Below are 22,526 nucleotides of genomic sequence, written 5' to 3'. Positions count from 1 at the left end.
ACAACAGAACAAAAAGACTACCAACACCGACTCCTACATCAACAGGCTGTATAACCTACCTACACTCGACTCCTACAACAATGAAAGACCTTGGGTAAAAAAAAACGTTCTTTACAGTTTTCTCTTTTGGCTTCTATGAAAGGAATGATTTTATATTTAGTCTACATATCAATAATGTGTAAGCAGTGTTGAGATCTGTTGTGCAGTTAGTTCTTGTTTCTTGGAATTTCATCCTCGATATTAGTCTTGTTTACATAAAGTAACAGGACCATATACAAATTCCTTTATACATTAAACTTTATTGTGTGCAATAAAACTACAATGTATTCTTAAGAAAAAAATCAATACAAAAACTCACAAAACCAATTTTATACAAACACCATTTGATAAACGCGCAATGTAAGTAAGTCTCGGCTCTATCGCACTCCTCAATTTGATAATTATAAGAAGCAGTGTCTTATTTTCGAATGAAAGTAATTGAATTGTATGGGGATTTCTTCTTCAATAATTCTTTTCTTACTTTTTTCTTCTTTTGATTTTGTAATGATTGATTTGCTATTGAAGATTTTTTCACTTGTGTTTGGTCCAAAGAGATAGTTGACTTGATAAAATGTGGTTTTGTTTCGATATTCCATATGTAATCTCCAGTTTTTCTCATTGTTTCTGTCCGAAATGACAGAACACCGTTAGATTCAGCTTTTTGGTTTCTTCTGTCTTTTACATCGTTTCCATACGCAGTGACTGTCTGGTCAGAATTAGAATCTACTGTAGGCTGCTGCGAAAGTTCTTTAGGTAGTTTGCTTACATTTTGGTGAATTGTGGTTAAATCATCGTTTTTATGGTTATTTGTATCATTTACCAATGTTAAACTTGGCTGGTTTGACGATGCAATCGCGCCGCAATCGTTTGAATCAGAATAATCCCTATTTATATCTATAGTTTTAGAGTCAATATGTTGAGGTTGTTTTTTATTGATAGATGTTTCTTTCACATATACTTCTATGTTAGCTTTTTCTGCACTATCTGTTAACCGTTGATCAAATTGCATACCTCTGTTTTCAATATCCCGTAATCTTTCAGTGCCATTATTCGAATCTCGAGGTTTCAACTTTTCAGTAACAAATAGATTTTGTGGTTCATTTGTCATTAACTCTGTATATCTTTTAGTTACAACTTCTTCATCTATATTTTTTGATTGATTGTTTTTAGCATCTATAGAGTTACAAAAAGGTATATTTATGGTAGTATCAGAACTTTTCACATGTTTTATTTGATCGTGCGTAGGTGCTTGTAATGTGTTTTCAAACGTCAGATCTTTTGATGATATTTCTACAATATTTTGGTAATTGTCGTCACCCTCTTTATTTCTTTGCTTTGTAACGGGTACAAGTTGCTCTACCATTGTAGTATGCAAAGTATTACTATTGTCGTTGGAATGTTTCGTGTTTTGTATTTGATCTGGTGTTCGTATTCCTTGAAGTTCAGGTGATGTCAATGTGTTTTCAAATGTCTGACATACAGATGTTGTATTGTTTTCTGAAATATTGTTTCCTTTTTCGCCTCCTTGTTGTGAAAAAGGCACAGTTTGTTCTACCATTGTAGTAGGCAACGTATCGCTATAGTCACTGGAACGTTTCACATTTTGTTTTTGATTTTGTGTTGGTAATTTTTTAAGTTCAGGTATTGGTGATATGTTTTCAAATGTCATTTCTTCAGATATGCTAATATTTTTAGACTTTTCGCTTCCCCTGTCATCGTGTTCTTGTTGTGAAAAATATAAAATCGGTTCTACCACTGTAGTAGGCAAAGTATCAGAATTGTCGTTTGAATTTTTCACATTTCCTTTTTGATTTTGTGTTGGTAATTTGTTAAGTTCTGGTGTTGGTGATATGTTTTCAAATGTCATTTCTACAGATTCGCTAGTATTTTTTAAATTGTCGCTTCCCTTTTCATCGTGTTCTTGTTGTAAAAAATGTAAAATCGGCTCTACCACTGTAGAAGGCAAAGTATCGTTATCATCGTTAGAACTTTTTGCATTTATCATTTGATCTTGTGTTGGTAATCTTTGAAGTTCAGGTGCTGGTAATGTCTTTTCAGATGTCTTTTCTACAAATGTGCTTATATTTTTGGAATTTTCGCTTCCTTTTTTATCGTGTTCTTGTGAAAGCGGTAAAATTTGTTCTACCATCGTAGTAGGCAAAGTATCGTCTTTGTCGATGGAACTGGTCACATTTTTTATTTGATCTTGTGTAGATAATCTTTGAAGTTCATGTGTCGGTGATATGTTTTCAGATGTCTTCACTTCAGATGTTTTAGTATTTTGGGAATTGTTGCCTCCTTCTTCTGTGTCTTTTTGTTGTGCAAGAGATATAATTGGTTCTACCATCGTAGTTTGCAAGTTATTGTCGTTAGAACTCTTCATATTTTCTATCAGCTCGGGTGAAGAGTTTTCATATATCTGAACCACAGATATGCTAGTAATTTCGGAATTATCGCTTCTCTCTGTTTCGTTTCCTTGTAAAAAAGATGAACCCTTCTTCACTGTAGAAAGCAAAGTACCATTACTGCCGTTATTTTTCTCGTCACAGTGACTACCACTACTTGCAGACACAGGACTCATTTCGCATTTATACGTTTCAGTTTCACCAGCCATCATTTTGTCTTCAACACTTTTGTGGACAATTAAGATATCACTTCCATTCTGCTGAACAAAAGATTTTTCTCGTTTTCGTGAACTACCCATACCAGTAGTTAGAGCTGATCGTATGTCAAATACAAACCGTCTTTTACGTGGTAGTGCTGTAAATTTCAAAATAAAGCTATATTATCATTTTTGATATTAAATCTAGCGCAATCTTTTCCATAAATTTTCAAATATTCATTACATTGTACTGGTAAGTGAGGTCTTTTCTTACTTTACTTATCGCTATTCTGTCTGGTAATAGTAACTTTACCCAATGGAACGTATGCACGTTTATATCGGTGAATTAAGATTGTCAGAGACTAGTAGAAATTTCAAAAATTATTGTACTCATTGCGGGCGAATTCACAAATTCCTCCGAGGTATCATTATATACTTAAACTAATGTTCGACTGAACATTCAGTCAAAATGACATGAAATGATAATTATTCCTATTACAAAAGTAAAAAAAAATATATATATAGATATATCAGTATGAAAAATATATGTTTAAATAAATGATTGAAACTAGAAATTAGGTTATAAAGAGTTCATTTCTCCATAATCCAATCATCAGACATAGGGATAACAAACATGTACTAATATTTAAAAAGATTTGATATTTACAAATAAGATGATTTTGTATGATTGCTAATGAAACATCTCTCAACCAGAGATCGAATAACATAGAAGGTAACAACTATTTGCCACTGTATATCTTTCAACAATACGCATAGTTAGCTTTAAGATATTTACCTTGATTTTTCACGCGTACCCTGCCTTTAACTTTCTTCCACCAATATATAAATGCAACAATACCCACAATAACTAACAACAGGATCACTACCAACACAATAGCTATCACCACTGTATTACTGGACGATTCTGCTTTAAAATATTATGTGTAATTAATGAATAGTGATTGTGTATGGAAGATGACAAATTCGAACAGCTGGTTTGATTGATTTTTCGAGTAAACCTAAATATGAATGAGTGTGCTAAATACATACAAAAACAAACAAAAATTGTTTCATTATTATTTTCTTATCTTCCGTATCATCCCGTATTCAAAGGAATGAAGAGGAATATGTTTGCAACTTTTCATAATAGATCTTATTTTTTCTCCCCAATATCAGTCTATGGAAGAAGCGATTCGATAAAAACTTTTCTTATATCAACGAGCGATATTGTCTTATATCAACGAGTTGCATTGTGGGAAATTTCAGACGAATGTTAGCATTTGTACGAAGAAAGGCAGATTTCTCGGTATAAAGTTATGACTCTTTTCTTAAAACAGGGTAACATTTAACACGACATACGTCTGCTGTATAATTTCCATGAATTGTTTTATGTAATTACAAGCAAGGTGTATTTAAACGAGAAAATTGAATTGTTGAATAAATGAAACATAAATGCACGATTTATCATTTGTAGATGTACACGTTCAATAAATATCACGTAGCAAATTCAGTGGAATGCAATTTAGATGAATTCCATTGTTTGCTAAGCCAATATCACCTTTAAGTCAAAGATACTGCTATATTTTATTATATCAATGCGATGTTTGTCTTATATCATATCGATGCTTTTAAAATATCAAAAATTTATGAATGCGATACTTTTCTAATATAACTGCTATAGTTTTCTAATATAAAATGAATACGATGACACGTCACAATGCATGTCAAGAAAACCTCAAACATAATTCACAAACTTAGTTCATGACGACAGAGCGGCTTAATGTTAGAGGATCAATATCACTTGATAGTTGAACGTGTTAACAACCTGTTCAGTCTATTGTTTTCAATCACATGGTTTAACCGACTAATTCTATTTGAAGTGATGATGCAATGGCGGAATTTAAATGCGGTTGTAAATAGTCTACCGACCTATTAGATTCTAATATAGGTCCAGTGGTGGATCAAGGGGAAACCCCCTTTTTTGGTCGATCATAGCATTTGAATGGGGACATATTGTTGGACCCCCACTTTAGCCTGGGTTTGGAACCCCACTTTTGAAAACGGCTGGATCCACCCTTGAGGTCACACTGCTATAGCATATCCACATGGGTAATATCGAAATAGACAAACAATATCATTACTTAAAAGAAAAAAAAAAATTCATTCAAACAATCCAATCCAATACAGCTCCAAATAACAATGAATATTCAAATGGTAAAATAAATATTCCAAACAAATCAAAATGTACAGATGCTGATGTCCCGAACTGAGTAGCCTCAGACTATAAATTGAACGACTTCAGATACAACGAAAATCAAAAATCTTGTCAACCTTCTCACTATACAAATCCTTGTTTTTGGATGTCAAAGACTTTTCCCGTTGGTAAATCGATATCTCTATGAACATAATCAGCTCGCCGCATGGACGCTCTTTTACATCGCGATGACCGTGAGGGCATTCCGATGCATTGTTGCCACAGAGATTTGACTTTAGTTTTTGACTAGTAACCGATTGTATAAATACGCGAACATTTCTTAGTGCAAAATAACAATCCGTATCTATTCTATATTTATAAATTTAGATCGTTCAGTGCTGTTTATTTGGTAACTTTATTGACGTAATCGTTCTTGTACCATTATAACTGTCGTTCCTGTTAAAGCTTTAGAAGTGTGCTAGTTCATATTGCACTTTACAAAAGATTCAGCACCCAAATGACGTTTTTGGAGGACTGGAAAGTAGTTATTTATAAGGGGAAATTTTAAAGATTTATAGATATAAGAAGATGGTGCATGACTTCGAATGAGACAACTTTCCATCAAAGTAAAAAATTGTTTCAAGTACACCATTATGATCAAAGTAGGGCCTTAAACACGGAGCCTTGGCTCACAGCGAACAAAAAACATACTAGTGTTAAACCATTCAAACAGGAAAACCAACGGTCTAATTTGTATAAAAAGGGAGATTCAAAAGTACAGGTCAGATTTTGTCGAATCAATCTGAACGAGGACAATATGATTCATCTTTGTCACAGTTTCATTGTTATCAATAAAGAAAGTCTTCCATGCATGCGTTGCGAGCATATCAGATATATATTATTTTGGTGTGTTCATTATATAATTTGCTAAATGTTATATATATGAACAATAATTTTGATACTTAGCTATTAGATAACGACATTGTTTATTAAACCCAAACGGTACTGGCATTTTTAAATTTTTAAAATGGTGGATTGAACCTGGTTTTGTAGTGCTATACCCCTCACTTGTATGACAGTCTCATCAAATTCTGTCATATTTACAACGATGCGTGAACAAAACAGACATAATAGGTAAAATTGTCAAAATATAGGTACAACAGTCAAATATTAATACTAATAAGTACTAATATTGATATAACAAAAACACCGCTATGATAATTTAAAAGTATCGCATTGATATTAGAAATAATAGCATTTGTATATTTATGTATATAAGAAAAACACAGCACTTCAAATTTTACACGGACATAAACGTTTGCTTCTAACTAACTTCTGAATGTATATTTAGACTCAATTGTTGTTTATATTTGAACAATAAGTTTTAAAGTTAATTTTTCTTTGCCGAAAACAACATTTTCCGCATGGAATGTCTGCATATCTACAATTGATATTAGACAATATCGCTATGTGATATAAGAAAAGTTTTTATCGATACGCTTCTTCCATAGACTGAATATCATTAACATAAAACATCTGATAGTAATTACTGTTTGTTGTATGTGTTATGTATGATTTTATTATAGTTTTCTTATGATGAATGACGAGATATTTATAAAAAGCTCAATATTTACGAAAAGAGATTTTATCCTGTTCGTATAATACAGTTTACCTGCAACATACCAATCTAAAAGGAAGTTAACTTATAGCTTATCGATTTTGTAAATGGTAATGGTCTTACCTGCAGGACTAGAACTTGTACTTTCTTGTTGAGGAAAACAGCTGGCTTCTATTGGAATACTAGTAGAATCACCTAGTTCAATAAAGCATGAATCATTATTTAAAACTGACGTGAAAAGGTAACACCCGGCCACCGAAAGCTTCATTTTGAAGAAGCGCAGGTGGTCGTGCGGTCTAGCGCGCCGGTTACAGTGCAGGCAATTTGGTGTCACGATATCTCAGTAGCATGGGTTCGAATCCCGGCGAGGGAAGAACAAAAAATTTGCGAAAGCAAATTTACAGATCTAAAATTGAGAATGGAAATGGGGAATGTGCCAAAGAGACAACAACTCGACCATAGAGCAGACAACAGCAGAAGGTCACCAACAGGTCTTCAATGCAACGAGAAATTCTCGCACCCGGAGGCGTCCTTCAGCTGGCCCCTAAACTCCAAATTGTACACAAGAAACTAAAAGTTAAAATGATACAAGACTAACAAAGGCCAGAGGCTCCTGACTTGGAACAGGCGCAAAAATGCGGCGGGGTTAAACATGTTTGTGAGATATCAACCCTCCCCCTATACCTCTAGCCAATGCAGAAAAGTAAACGCATAACAATACGCATTGTTGGGTTGATGTTTAGACGAGTTTGTATATATTTATAAGTAAATGTTGCTCGTGTCTGATTTGGTACCGTTCAAAATTTTGTTTAACCAAACAATATACTTCAATGTGTAACACTGTCGCGATCACGATGACGTTGATAAACTAGATAACTACAACCCGTCCCTTTTTTGATCTATCGAATTATACTTTTATATTACTAGGTTTGTACTAACATGAGCAACACGAATGGTGCCACATGTGGAGCAGGGTCTGCTTACCCTTTCTCAGCACCTGAGATCACCTCCAGTTTTTAGTGGGGTTCGTGTCGCTCGGTCTTTAGTTTTCTATTTTGTGCCTTGTGTACTATTATTTGTCTGTTAGTCGTTTTCCTTTTAGTCATGGCGTTGTTTGATAGCTTATTGTCCATTTGGGAGGTTGAATATAACTTTGGTATCTTTAACAGTTGGCGAAAACCTGAATGCAGAAGAAATCTTAAAAACAGGTACTGCTAATATATGGAATATTGAGTAAGCGATGTACGATATTCCATCGAAGGAATATTTTTAATCAAGTATTTCAGTCTACTGTAGCTTCATCCCAATAGCGCCAAGATATTGAAATATATTTCTTACGACATTCCTCTAAGTTAACGTTTCCTGTCATGATATCCTTGGTAGAGGATTGTTTCTTTATAAAAAGAAGCTATCATACCACTAATGAAATTTAAATAATTATCTTCAAAGATTTACAATCACCATCATACTTTGGCTGACCTTGATGGAATATCTGCGTCACAATTCACTACGAATACGCCTCAATTTTTCTAGAAACAACCACTTTATCTTGTATACGACAGTGACATCACCAAGTGCAACTCACCACAAAAATTTTAATTGTATGAAAATCATGGCGGGTGCCACTGGTGAAGGATGAATGCATCTTTTTTCTTCTTTTCTCCGTCTTTTGTCTATGACTATTGTTCTCTGTTCTTTATACTGTTGAACCCCATAATTTTCTTTATTTTTTGCCAATTTTTCACTTTTCATTATGTTTTGACAGTTACTCTCTATTTTCCCCCCTCTTTATTCTGTGTTTGTTTGCCCAATATTCTGAATTCAATAAAACCAATCCCAAACTTCATACTTTTGGTTTAGGTTGGATAGATGACTCATTCCTTGTCATCGGTGATCATACAAGACGTCCTTATTTTCATATCCAGATTTTGGATGTGTTGATAAATAGCTGGCCTTCAGCTGTTTTCTTCTCTTTGGTCGGGTTGTCTTTTTCACCATTTTCATTCTCAATTTTACTTCTTTGGACTTTGGTACTTTGGACGCAAGACTTATATAATGTTTCGTCGTTTTAGTAATTAACTATCATAAAATATATATGAAATACATAGTATTTTATTTACCATTTGGAGCGAGGTTCAAGACAGCCCCTACTACTGGGATTGTAACAGGATATACCGGTGTTATATCTGGCATCGTATCTGCTGTTTGGTCTTTATGACACACTCGTGCACGTTGAGAAATAGTAACATTACCATCATGATCTTTTATAATCTGAAATGTAGAAAATAGGGTTTCTGGTATGTAAAAACTACCTGTATGTTCAAATACTATGGAAAAAATACCGCTACATGAGAGATCAATAACATCACGAACCTATTGAACTTATGCGTGTGGCCTACCGTGACCTATATTGATTCTATATTTGCTAACTTTGTCTAGAGTGTCGGAATGATGTCTCGTTGACAGATATACCACAACTACGTATTTCTGAAGTATTCAGCAATAAGCGGTTAAGAAAAGTTAGTAAAATGTTAGTCTACGATAGTTTGCCGTGGGGTACTAAGGATTCACTGAAGTGGTTTTAAAGAGGGGGGGGCAAGGGGTTTAACTGTTATGCTGTTATGGGGCATTTTAATTCTTTGTTATCTGTTATTCTGAAAATATATTTACTGTTAGCTGTTATTGTCTTATTCTTTGTTATCTGTTATAGGACTATTATCTATTTTGTTATCTGTTATTGTGAGAATCTATTTGCTGTTAACTGTTATTGAAAATTGGAATGTTAGCATTTTGACAGCCAATCTTCCGTCGAAATTGAAGATAATTGAAAATTGTGATTTGAATGGATAATAGTCTCATTGGCACGCTTACCGCATCTTTTAACAATGTATATCTATTGGGGTCTTTCTACTGGTAATATCGGGTGGACCTGTATTTGCAGAAGAATTTCAGTAACATACATCACATAAACATATAAAATCAATTGGACCCAGGACCATTCCAGTATATATTATTATTATCCTTTGTAATAAATTCCATTGTCTGTGAACATGTAGCAGTTTGTACAAATTATAATTCACTTATTACTTGTACAATAACTTATAGTATGGATTTTGTTATATAAAAGGCATTGGTACTCCCTATAGATTTTTTTATTCAATGACCACATAATAATCTTTATGTTGTACTATTGTCCCTGATTTGGGGAGGATTGGACACCAACTAGCATGCTAAAGTTGACGCAGTCACATTCTGTATGTGCCTATTTCCAAGTCAGGAGCCTGGATTCAGTGGTTGTAGTTTGTTACTGTGTTACTAAGTTTCTCGTTCACTATTTTGTGGATAAATTAGGCAGTTAGTTTTCTCCTTTGAATTGTTTTACATTACTAAGTGGTGTGGGTTTGAATTATGGCTTTGGGAATTATACAACATCTTTTTCTTTTAGCATTTATATTATAAGTGCTACTCCCTCTCTTTTCATTTACATGAAAGAGAATCCTGATCACCATATTTTTAAAAGCTTTTTAGCTGCTTCACATGGCGAAAATTGAAGCTCAGAAACCATTGATGCAAATACAGATGTGTCTTCAGTTTAATTTTTCGACAAATACCCTTTTTAAAATCCTTCAGCTTCTCCATTGCTGTACCCAAATTTTCCATATATTATAATTTCACATAAGATACATGATTGGTTTTTCACTTGGTGTCATCCAAATTTTCACTAGGTCCAATTTCTATTATACTATCAGAATTGTCACTTGAGTCAATTTCTATTATCAGAATAACCACAACTGGCATGCGTGTTTCAGTTACATGTCCTGTCTCCACTGATCTGGGTATTTTTGTATTTTATAAGTAAGTTTTATCATGAGGTCATTAAATAAAAAAAATATATTGTGCATCAATGTTTTTTTTTATTACTTGTAAAGTATATATATTGCTTTTCAGAAAAAAAATAATCTAAAAATCAAATTGATAATAAAGTGTCACTGGCTGCACTATTTTCAAAAATTAAATAAAAAAATCTAAATCATTAAAAATTGATCCCTCAAATGCCCTAGATTAAAAATATCCCTATATCAAAAACAGAAACTAGTAATTTCGTTCAGAAAAATTCAACATCCAAGCTACGGAAAAAAAATCAACCAAGGCAGAACTGCCTCAACGGCCGAAACGTCTTGTTTGCACAAATTTTCTAGGTCCATACCACAAGTTATATACTAAGATCTACGAGTCATCTACTGGATTGGTCTTTGACAGATTTATTTTCATATTTCATTACTGTTATCTGTTATTATCCCTTTTCAATTCCTTGTTATCTGTTTTTCACCAAATCAATTCACTGTTTTGCTGTTATGGGGACCCCCCTTGCCCCCCTCTTTAAACAGTGTTCGCATATACATTTGCGCGCATTTGGGGATTAAAATGTTTTACGTTTGCGCGCATCTTTTATTTACATTTGCGCGCATTGATTTCACAGGTAATCTCAGGTAAAAATATAAATAAAGACATTATAAATCATAAATGACGATATTTTTTTGATATTTTCATTATAGATATGACTATCAATTATTAATTTTGAAAATAGTTTATGAATTCAAATTATATATTGTTCATATTGAATTCTCAAACCAATTTTAAATATCGTTATAGGTTAAAGTAAAGTTAAAATATAAGGGCTATGGCACAGATCTCTTAAAATTTTGCATACACCTTTGACTTATTGAATTGTATCCGAAAATCAAAAAAAAATATGCGGCTTTATCTCCTTTTCCCCCTGCTTTAGGAGACTTAGACTAACGGATGGGTACTGATACTTGTAAATAATTGAACGAAGTATAATACATAAATGAGTATTATTACCCGCAATTTCCCAAAAATATTACCGATTGAATTCTTTAAAAATAGGTGCCTTAGGAGACTTAAACTAACGGATGGGGTACTTGTAAAAAAAATGAACAAATTAATAAATAAATAAGTATTTTTACCTGTATTTTACCCGAGTTAACCTGATAAAAAGATGCGTGCAAATGTAATCAAAAGCTGTGCGCAAATGTAATGGTAATGCGTGCAAACGTGATGCACCGATAATAAATGTTATCAGAGGCGGATCCAGGATTTTGGAAAGGGGGGGCGAAATTTTTAAAGATTGCCGAGCGGAGCGAGGCGAAATTTTTTTTGGGCCCTTTTTGGGGCTAAAAACATATAATAAAGTAAATATGCACTTTTTTAAAAAACCGTTCCTGGCGTGGGGCATATTTTGTAGTTGCTGTAAAGGTGTTTATAGGGTTGGACATTTTCGATGCTGTATTCTCCCTCTTTTTGTCTATCATATAAGAACATTCCGATCAGAAATTAAAACCCCTGCCACAAAAAAATATGCCCGTTTTATTCATCATGTTCATTTAATGCCATACAATTCTGTTGGAAATATTCATTACTAATAGCAAAAAGGTGGACAAGATTTTTGTTTTCCATCCAGATACGGCCAAAAATTTTCATAAAGGCCACACCCAGCAGGCAGGTTGCAGTCTGGTCTTGAAAAAAGTATTCCATATATCAGTTCGGCGGAACAGACATTACGGCAAAAATCAGAGTCAATTTTTGTCTCTCAAATATCTAAGACTGTCTCCTTAAATCCATTGGTCTCTTATTTACGACTTTAAATCTATCAAGAACTTAAAATGACTGCCCTAGGCAGTGGCGGATCCAGAACTTTTCCTAAGGGGGACCCGCTGACTGACCTAAGGGGGGGGGGGGCGCTCCAGTCATGCTTCAGTGATTCCCTATATAATCAACCAAATTTTTCCCACGATAGGGGGGCCCGGGCCCCCCAGGCCCCCCCCCCTGGATCCGCCTATGCCAGGGATCATTATTCAGCTATGTTATTTTAAAATAGGCTGGGGCGTTGGGTCAATTTTTTTCTCTCAAATATCTAAGACTGTCTCCTTAAATCCATTGGTTTCTTATTTACGACTGTAAATCTATCAAGAACTTAAAATGACTGCCCTAGGCAGTGGCGGATCCAGAACTTTTCCTAAGGGGGGCCCGCTGACTGACCTAAGGGGGGGGGGGGGGGGCCGCTCCAGTCATGCTTCAGTGATTCCCTATATAATCAACCAAATTTTTCCCACGAAAGGGGGGCCCGGGCCCCCCAGGCCCTCCCCCCCCCCCCCTGGATCCGCCTATGCCAGGGATCATTATTCAGCTATGTTATTTTAAAATAGGCTGGGGCGTTGGGTTTTTTCGTAGTTAGATGACACCTTTGCTGTGGAGTGAGAGTCTATAGAGTATTACTTTCTGTTTGGTGGAATAGTGAAGTAGAAGTCAATACTTTGTTGCTATGAAGGTGTCATGATTGTCATCCTCACTCAGCCTAAGCATTGTGTTACTGTAATTTGACAGAGCGACGCACTGGTCAACTCCACCGTAGCGAATCACATGACTTTGATAATCAGTAAATTTCAGCAAAATATATCTTTTCTAAGTAAAGAATTGTCGCATAAAAATTAAATACTAGAGTACTAAGGTACACGGGAAATGGCAAAGTCTGATTAATCATTTTACCAAAAAAAAAAAAAAAAAAAAAAAAGTCCGAGCAAAAGGGGGGGCGTACGCCCTCTACGCCCCCCTCTGGATCCGTCACTGGTCATTATAGACAGGTATCATTAACAATAAACGACATATTCAGTATTGATAAGACTTCTGATATTCTTACCATGCATGTAAACTTGTAGTATAATTGATTGTTGATATTGGTATCAAGATTTATGATGCTTGTGATGTAGGTATTACTTGTTTGGATACAAAGTAAACATCCAACATTACTGTTCTCTACAAAATACAAAACAAAACATTAACAGCACGAACATATTACCAAAGACCGGTAGGGTCTTCTGTTGTGGAAATTTCTCATTTCAATTTTGACATTTATCACTACGGTTATGAAATTTATTTCTCACTTCTAATATGAGATTTGGTCCTCACATTTAAATTGACATTTCTCAGTCCAAACTTGGCATTTTCCACTTTCATTTGAAATTTCATTCATGAAACTTAACATTTCTTAATAACAACAAATCCCAACATCAACCCGTATAAGAATTTCGTAGGTGGATTACTGAAATACAATGACAAGTTTTGTATAATCTTTCTACATGTCCCACTTTCCAGGTCAATACTTCATTCACCTACCTTTCAGAACAATGAACTTATATTTTATTTAAAAGTCCATGATTTATTTGTCACTGGACACTAAGCGAACAAATTTATTAAAACATCGGCTGTCAAATACTTTACTTTCTCATTGTTTGGATAATACGCAAGTCAAAATGTTATCATAAAATATCATACCGGAATGTCCGACTTTAACACTACAACTTGTAGTACTATAAGTTATATTTAAAGATGAAAATGTTTCATCACCACTGTCATATGCCCAATTTCCGGAATTAGTTTCACTAGTACAGAAATCTGTAGAGGAGAGTTCAAACTGAAACGCCCCGAGCATCGGTGATGAACAAGTCTGTAAAGCTTCAAGTTCGTGGCCTAAAAACGAAAAAAATCTTTTACGTTTTACCTTTTCTAAACAAAATTTAACCATACTATATTTTATAAAGCCATTTGTATAATATAAATATGTTTGTATCTTCCGTAACACTTATATTGTGATAGAATAAATTTAGTTTTAAACAAAAAAATGTAAAATAAAGTACGAGAAGATAGCTTTTAGAAAATGCTTTGAGAATATTAAAAGAAAATATAGGGTCACCGTGCTTTTTCCGGTTAAAATACACAATAGAAAAATCCAATGTAGATTCCTTCAGAAAATGCACTATTTTAGAGTTACCTCCCATTAAAATGCCAATTTTAAAATATTAAAAATCAAAATCAAAAATCAAGCAGAAATAATCTACACTTGTAAAAATATTATCTTTATAAGGTATAAACTTATGGATTTGTTCTTTTGAATGCAATTCACATTAGTTACCTGCATTCCTGCATCAAAAAGACACCCATACCAATTTAAACTGAGTATTTTTCTGCATTTTGCTGTGTGCAAAAAAAAAAAATAAATAAATAAACATAGAAAAAGGGGTCCATTACTCAAGCGCCTGTGAAATAATCACTTTAAAAATTTCGCGATTTGGCTCATTTCACAGTGTTGCTCACATCTGACACGTTTGAATAATTATGTTAAATTGGCATTTAACGGTTTGTTATGTTTCTGGTGTTTCCATTTGTAAACACTAAAAATGTGACCTTTCAAACGGTTGACGATTAACGCATATAGGGCATGAATTTGCTACTGTTTTCAATCATATTGGTGTCTGTTGAATACCATTCCTTGATTTATGCAAATTATCTGAACATTGTTTATTTTGATTTACTCATAAAAGGATATCTCAGACTATTAGTCACATTTTGCTGGCCTATAAGATAAAAACAGGTGCTCCGCAGAGCGCAGCTTTATACGACCACAGAGGTTGAACCCTGAACAGTTGGGGCAAGTAAGGACAAAACATACAAGCTTAATACAGCTCTGAATTTGGATTGTTATCAAATTTTTGACATGATATGAGTTTCTGACACAAAGCAAATGTCAAGTTCTTACAATCTATTGCGCAATATTGTGCAATTAAAGATTTCTTCTTCAAACTTTTCAAAAATTTTGAGAAATTTGGAAAAAAAGAAATGAAAACTACTACCACCCCCTTTTTTGCAATAAGTCCAAAACCTGACATTTCTTTAAACATAATTTACAAGTAGTGAAAGGAAGGTAAATCCCAACATACCCAACATTGATGTTAAATGTTTTTGAGATGCCACCCTTACACTGCTTTAGAATTGTCTCAATTGTCCATTGACCAAAAACCTAATTTTCCCCCTTTTGCCCCTAATTCCAAAACATTTTGAGCCATAACCCCGAAAATCAATACTAACCATCTCTTTATGGTATGGAATCTTGTGGTATAATTTCAGAGAGATCTATACACTTGAACACAAGTTATTATTTAAAAACTACAAAAATGCTTATTATGGGCCCCCTTTTTGGCCCCTTAACTATTGGAACCATAACCCCCAAAATCAATCCCAACCTTCCCTTAGTGGTATTGAACCTTCAGTTAAAATTTATAGATATCAATTCACTAAAACTAAAGTTATTGTCCGGAAACTAAATGTGTCTTCGGACGACGACGACACAGACGACGACGACGCAGACGACGATGACGCCATGATAGCATTATATGACGCCAAATTTTGCGGTCGTATAAAAAGGGCATTTACCTAACAGATTAGACGATGTCTACTGTTTTGAATTTACTGGTATCCCATCAAGCAATGGCAATATTTCTTATATATGCTTACCATTTTTTACCATAATATGAAACTGATGTAGACTAATAGGCGTCTGACAAAACGTAGAAATACTGTTATCAGAAGAGTGATCAATTACAGCTATTGTTCTCTCGTTGTTCGTGTCCTCGCCTGAAAAAAGTTGTATATATAGCCCACTATTTGTTATATGAATTTACTTTATGCTAGATTCTTCTATCAAATGAAATAATATTACATGATGTATTCTTCTACTACTTTCTGTATACCCTGGAAAGATAGGCTAATAACATTAACGGTACCAATTTTCCTGCACCAGATGCGCATTTCGACAATACATGTCTCTTCAGTGATGCTCGTGGCCAAAATATTTGAAATCCAAAGCTTATACAAAAGATGAAGAGCTATAATCCAAAAGGTCCAAAAAGTATAGCCAAATCCGTGAAAGGAATCAGAGCTTTGCATGAGGGAGATACATTCCTGGTTATATTCTGTTTATTTTGTTTGAATTTATCAGACACGTTTTCTATCGTTATTTTGATGCGACATTTTTTCTTCGGGTAGACAGATTAAAATAAACGCCTCATGTTCTTCGTTAATTATTATAGATTCACCGTTCTTACATTCGATTAGCTTTAATTGTACCTTGAAACGTTTCTTTTCTATTTTCTTTTTAAGGAATTCAACATTGAAGGCATAACTCGGATTCTCATGGATATGTCAAAGCGACAACAACCCCATAAAAGAGCAGAGAACAGCCGAATGCCATCAATGTGTCTTCTAACCTGTCGTGACCGCGGACAATAATGAGCCTGACATATGGTAAAGTAACTTCTGGCACTAGACGTATTTTCTAGATTTTGTTGTGTTGTTAGGGTTCTGTCTTGTAGACATGTTTCATGTATTTCCTTTACTTCATAGTACTATCATGATAAGGTCATCTTAATATACATGTTACTGCCAAGAATCAGTTTTTATGTATTATAAATATAATTCAACAATACTCTGAACAAATATCGGACTATTTTGTTTGTTTTATTATGTAAAGAATAATTCCACATAATTTGTAAATGTGTAGCGTTTACTTACCAGACTGAAGATAATAATAAAAAGAATAGTCAGTAATCTGTGTGATTTCCATACATAAATAGTAATAATACTGTCCTGATACACCACTTATATGGGCTGTGACGCTCTCTGTTGTTCTGAAAACAATTAGTACTCTGACTATCTAAATACAGTATGTATCAAATATTACTAGTAAGGCCAAAATAAAAATATGGTTTGTTTCCCCTCGCCCGACCGACTCAGAGAAATCCCGCCGACTCAAAAGTTTTTATTCCGTTTTTTTGCAACATTTTTTTTTTTATTTCCGGAAATTTTGTTGGGGTTGTTTCCGGTGCCAATGATCATTTTATGGTGACCGGAAGTTTCTAATTTTTCATCGGATTCTATTAAAAGTCAAGAAACGATACGAATATTTAGGTGGTCTGCTATGAAATGTCGTCTACACGAGGAGACAAAAGAGTTAAGGGTGGCGGAACGTTTACCTTGTGTTCTTCAGTAATTGCAAAATGTGGTAATGAAATAAAAAACTTGTGCAAAAATCACCTGTACGAGTATGAGGATCAAGAAACATGGAACGACGTGCTGCATGACGTTTTGGAAGGAGAAAACTTCCCGTTCCACAAAAGTCAAAACTGACACTATTACTACATGTGTTTCCGATAAATTAACGGGAACGGCAACTTTTAAGCCAGATATGGAAGAACCCATCAGAATCGTAAAGGAATTTGACAGAACAGGGGCGGATGCAGGAATTTTCGAAAGGGGGGGTGCTAACCCAGGGCAAAGGGGGGTGCAGGGGGGGTGCAAAACATATGTCCCGATACAAATGCATTGATCGGCAAAAATAAAGGGGGGGTGCGCACCCCCGGAACCCCCCCCCCCTGGATCCGCCACTGCAGAACATTGAAATATGTAACCTTTACTATAAACAGAGACAAAGATGTTGGTTTCACCAACCCAGACAGTAGGAAAACCACTTCTACAACACAGTCGGCCTTCACTGTCATGATGAATTCCTGTAATTCTAAAAAGGATCCCAAACATAAGGATATAAAAGCAGCAAATTTCACAGGTAGGTAAATTGAAACATAATCATTTCTCAAAGAGGGGATTGGTTTCTTTAGGATAAGGGAAACCTTCTCCCATCTCCTCTTTTTTGTTGCATCTGACAGTCCTGGGTTAAGGGTTGGGGGTAAAAAGCTTTAAAATGGGGGGAACCCCTGCTCAAATTTTTTTTGGTTACAGCAAATTTGTTCAAAAAAACTAATATACCATACAGATAAAACCATATATCCATTTTTTTTTTTTTTTTGCATCTTTGACACGTGAATGATAACCTGGCAGTGGTAAGAGGAAGGGCTTGTTACTGAATAGCTGCGGAACCGTAGCTCTTTAGGTCCTTGTGGTATTTTTTTATTTTTTGCAGACTCCGCTAAAAATAAAAAAAATAACATAAGGACCTAAAGAGCTACGGTTCCGCAGCTAGTTACTGAAGGGTTATGGGTTCGACTCTGGTCACCGTCAATATTGTGTTGTTACCTTTTACTACAGTTGTAAATATATTTTTCAAAGAAATTTTAATTTGAAAACAGAATACGTATGTCATGTATGATAAAGATTTCAAATCATTCAAATGAACACTTTAATGGTATATAGGATTATTTTAAATTTTGAAATTTGATTTTTTGCAGGTGATGTTCTACATGGGAAAGTATTTGTAAGACTTCAATTGTCATGCTCTAGCCACATTGAATTTGCCTTTTATGCCTCCAATATTGGTAGGGTGGATCTATGTGCTCATTGTGCTTCACCTGAAACGAACAAGGATCAAGAACTGCTAAAAAAAATTTAAAGTCATATTACCTGTTTGTGGAGAGTGTATCCAAAGAAAGAAAGATATCCCCAAAAGAAATCCCAAAAATTGAAATGTTGACATTCATATTTGTATTTTCAAAAGTACTTAATGAAGAGACTCTGACACCCAGAACCGCAACAGTTTTTCTGCTGTTTTATTGATTCATTGTTTGAAGTTCTGTCTGACATTTGTTTTATTTCTATTAATTTGTTTTCAATCTAGTCATTTGTTTAATTCAAAATTCATTAAAGCATTAAAATCTGTCTGATGTATTGATAAATAAGTGTCAAGGCTATTCCAGCAAAGAATCTACCCCCTCATTACTCAGGACTTAAAAATCACTTTGTATCTATTGAGACTATATGCATATTAGTTTAGTTTGTTATCTTTTAGCTCAAATAAAGTTCATTCTAATAATTTTATTAATATTGGTGATTTCCTCAATGTCAGAAGCAAAATCTGAGTCCTGAGCTGTCAGAGGGTAAATTGTTTGATGGAACATTCTTCAGGTTGAACAACTACAGTACATGCATATATATATTTAAAACAGTTTGCTACTTAGTAGTCACTGTCAAAGAGGGAAAAAAATCCCAGTCATGAACAATTCTGAGATACAAATCCAAATAAAATCAAATAAAATTAATGTCAAGTTGACACCTGACACAGAGAGCTACAAACATTTAGACAATTTAACACGTACATTTAAGTTGCTACAGATGGCTATATATGCCAGACATACACATAATCGATTTGTTTTGCTCTGTTGGATATTAAAAAAAATATCAAGATATAAAAAAAAAAAAAACCCTACCTACCTACCCACCTACAAAAATGTGGGTAGGGGTTTGGGGAAACATACATTCTTTTAATTGTGGCCTAATAATCTGCATTCAAAATAATACCAATACCTTCAGTTAGAAATAGGAACGCAACACTGACTAATCAGTATAGTCAGGTAAGAACCCCCACCCCCACAAACAAACGAAAACAAACTCCAACCCAAGTCAAACAAAAAGTAAAAACAAATCAAGATGTGTACCGACACATGGTCTTTCCCTGCAAGAATTTTGCTAGTGTTGGAGAGAGAGGTTTCGGTTTAACCGTGTTGGATGCCAAAATATGGAGTCATGTCTGGTAGGAATGGGACTCCATTTGCTAGAAAACCCTTACCGTATAACTTTTATCGATTTTTGAAGGTGGCCTTTTGAAGGGTTCACTGTGTATCTTATTTTTTTGAATGTACAAATGTAAGTCCTAATTTACCTTTATCTCGGTATATGAACTTTATAATACCTTCTTATTGTATGCTTACATTTTATATTGTGCTTGTTATTATATAATTTCAATGTATATATTGAATACATGTAAGTGAACGTTCAGTTAAACATTAAAATCTTATGTGGAATTTCGTTTCATGTGTGTAATTCAGTTTTAAGGGTATGTATTGTGTTCAGATTAATCTTCATTTCTAGTTTTTGAAATATAACAAATTATGACTTCTAAGAATACAACACCTGTCTATTGTTATAGTCAAAGACTGAATTTACGCTGAAGCTTGGTTTCAGTTTTGTATTGGAAATGCTGTCTTAATGACGTACATTCGCTTGTATTCATACTCATATTACCTGACAACAAATTTATTATCCTCTGCCATATAACAGGTAAGATTTGTAGTAGTTTCTGCTCGACTGATACTGTAACCTGAAAGGTACATGTGCGTCCCTCCACTGAACTGTACATCATAAAACTTGCTGTCAGACCAGCTTCCAGTCATATACGGTGGAAAGGTACAAGGCGATACAGAAACTAGAGGAACAAGTGTAAAGAATTATTTGAGATAATTTCGAAACACATAAAATGATATGTCAATTGCTTTTGGAACATAGAGCAACCATTCTTTCCAATTTCTGAATATCCTTTTGCAAATACGATTTCACTTATTATTATTTTCTTATTTATGTGGGGTATAACCAACACCTATTTTTAGCCTGGGATTCTTAAATGTACTCCTATATATTTTTTTTAAATTCTGGATTTCAAAACCTTGATTATGAGCTTTTATGGTGGAGATGAGTTAACTTAAACGTTTTGAACGCTGCTCATTTCTTTTCTTTCATTGTTATTTTTTAGGAGCGTTTTTATAAAAATAAAAACAAAACTAAAAAAGTCCGTCTATTTATTTATTTCAGCTTGACGTTCATAATCAGTTTAAAATAACAAAATAAATACATTACCCAAATAATTTAGGAGCATTACACAGTTGATAAATCTCATTCTGCTTCATATCATTAAAAACTAACGAAATATTTTGATATAGACAACTGCTTTTTTTAAATTATAATAATTCTTCATGAAATATGACACCGGACTAATATCTTTAATGAGTTGGTCACGCGTACAAATCGCTTTCTTTCGCTGAATAGAATAAATTTGAATGGTTAATGTGGCGATCGATATGACATTAACTTAAACTAATAGATTGCACTAAAATAATAAACTGCTACGCTGAGCGCAGCTCGATACGCCCACAGAGGTCCAACCCTGAACAGTTGGGTCAAAAATGGACACAATATTCAAGCCTGATACAGGTCTGAATTTGGATTTTAATTAAATATCTGATAAATTATAGGTTTCTGAATAAATATAGTCGAAGAACTTGAAATTGATTATATGAATTGAATTTATATGCAATTAAAGATTTCTTGATGTGCAATACACTCTCAGGCTGAATTTAAATCTTGAAATCAAAATGGCAAAAATTTAACAAGTTAACAATGCAAGTGAAAATGGTAAAATAATCTCCGAGGAAGAATGAGAAATACCTAAGCCTATACAGCTGCTTATCAAATACAATGATCATAATGGGTTCCATGTTAACTGCACTAAACACAAACAAGTAAACTATGCAAAAGTCTATGAACTATGATGAGGGCAATATGATCTCCATGGAAATGAGACAAGCAAATGCTACGACAACTGCATACCAAATATCATTTATTTTTTATTAGTTTTATCTTCAACTTACCTAATCACAAACTAGTACCCTGTCGAAAACACAAAGCATGCTGAAAATTTTGTGAAACAAGTAAAAAAATATCATGCAAGGACAAACATTCTCTTGTCAACTGACAATTTTTACCATATTGACCAAAACATGTTCTTTAAAAATATATGCAACAAGAATGTGTCCCTAATACACGGATTCCCCATCCGCACTATCATTTTCTATATTCAGTGGACCGTGAAAATGAGGTAAAATCTCTTAATTTGGCATTAAAATTAAAAAGATCATATCATAGGGAACATGTGTTCTAAGTTTCAAGTTGATTGGACTTCAACTTCATCATAAACTACCACGACCAAAAACATTAACCGGAAGCGGGACAACCCCGCACAGACAAACTAAAGGACGTTCGAACGGACGAACAATCAGACCAGAAAGCATAATGCCCATGAATGGGGCATAAAAATTATCATTTAAGGGCAAACACTCTTGTAAGGACTCATTATTTTGCTGATATCTTATTTACAGTATCTCTCCTACTAATAGATCTACAGAGACATATATACACATGGAATAGAAATGTGTAATTATTGTCAGTTTGGTCATTAACTCATATTTGGATTCAAATGCCGATTTTACTATATTGAATTATATGTACATCATTAGTTTTCTTATCAGTTTTGTTGTTTCAAGTTTCTCTTCATAAGCTATAGTTTCATTAATAATAACAAATCAAAGAGCAGATTGCTGAGGTATACGATTGCCATTGTTTTCATTGACACATGTATACATGTAGCTGGATAATATTAT

At 34.1% G+C, this 22,526-nt stretch overlaps 1 protein-coding gene and 1 long non-coding RNA gene across 3 annotated transcripts; one reads left to right on the top strand and one right to left on the bottom strand.

Annotated features, from left to right (window-relative positions):
* Positions 1 to 283: 283 nt before the first annotated feature.
* LOC143064622 (uncharacterized) lies at positions 284 to 21,044 on the bottom strand. Of its 2 annotated transcripts, none has more exons than XM_076237568.1 (10): positions 20,947 to 21,044; positions 20,338 to 20,518; positions 16,879 to 16,994; positions 15,823 to 15,942; positions 13,807 to 14,001; positions 13,172 to 13,287; positions 8,574 to 8,724; positions 6,577 to 6,648; positions 3,438 to 3,569; positions 284 to 2,799 (listed from the first exon to the last, which is right to left on the bottom strand). In XM_076237568.1, the coding sequence occupies exons 1-10, from the start codon at positions 20,984 to 20,986 to the stop codon at positions 458 to 460; spliced, it is 3,465 nt and encodes a 1,154-aa protein (XP_076093683.1). In that variant the 5' UTR covers positions 20,987 to 21,044; the 3' UTR covers positions 284 to 457. The 2 variants fall into 2 exon arrangements, with proteins under 2 accessions (XP_076093683.1, XP_076093684.1); XM_076237569.1 differs by having other exon boundaries at positions 3,438 to 3,566.
* Positions 17,810 to 18,974, top strand: LOC143062436 (uncharacterized). The gene is made up of 2 exons (XR_012974749.1): positions 17,810 to 17,929; positions 18,549 to 18,974. It is a non-coding gene; the product is annotated as an uncharacterized LOC143062436 (long non-coding RNA).
* Positions 21,045 to 22,526: the final 1,482 nt, after the last annotated feature.

Source organism: Mytilus galloprovincialis, chromosome 2, assembly GCF_965363235.1.
Source record: "Mytilus galloprovincialis chromosome 2, xbMytGall1.hap1.1, whole genome shotgun sequence".
Lineage (NCBI taxonomy): Eukaryota > Metazoa > Mollusca > Bivalvia > Mytilida > Mytilidae > Mytilus > Mytilus galloprovincialis.
The sequence above is the reverse complement of the archived record's forward strand: the minus strand, read 5'-3'. Positions and strand labels throughout refer to the sequence as shown.

What these genes read in the sequence shown, in the direction of transcription:
- LOC143064622 (XM_076237568.1), bottom strand. Translation starts at nt 20,986, where the DNA reads ATGAGATTTATCAACTGTGTAATGCTCCTAAATTATTTGG. An exon ending in TCATATTATGGTAAAAAATG is followed by an intron (nt 14,002 to 15,822) that starts GTAAGCATATAT and finishes TTTCGTTTTTAG; the next exon opens with GCCACGAACTTGAAGCTTTA. An exon ending in ACTACAAGTTTACATGCATG is followed by an intron (nt 8,725 to 13,171) that starts GTAAGAATATCA and finishes TCTACATTTCAG; the next exon opens with ATTATAAAAGATCATGATGG.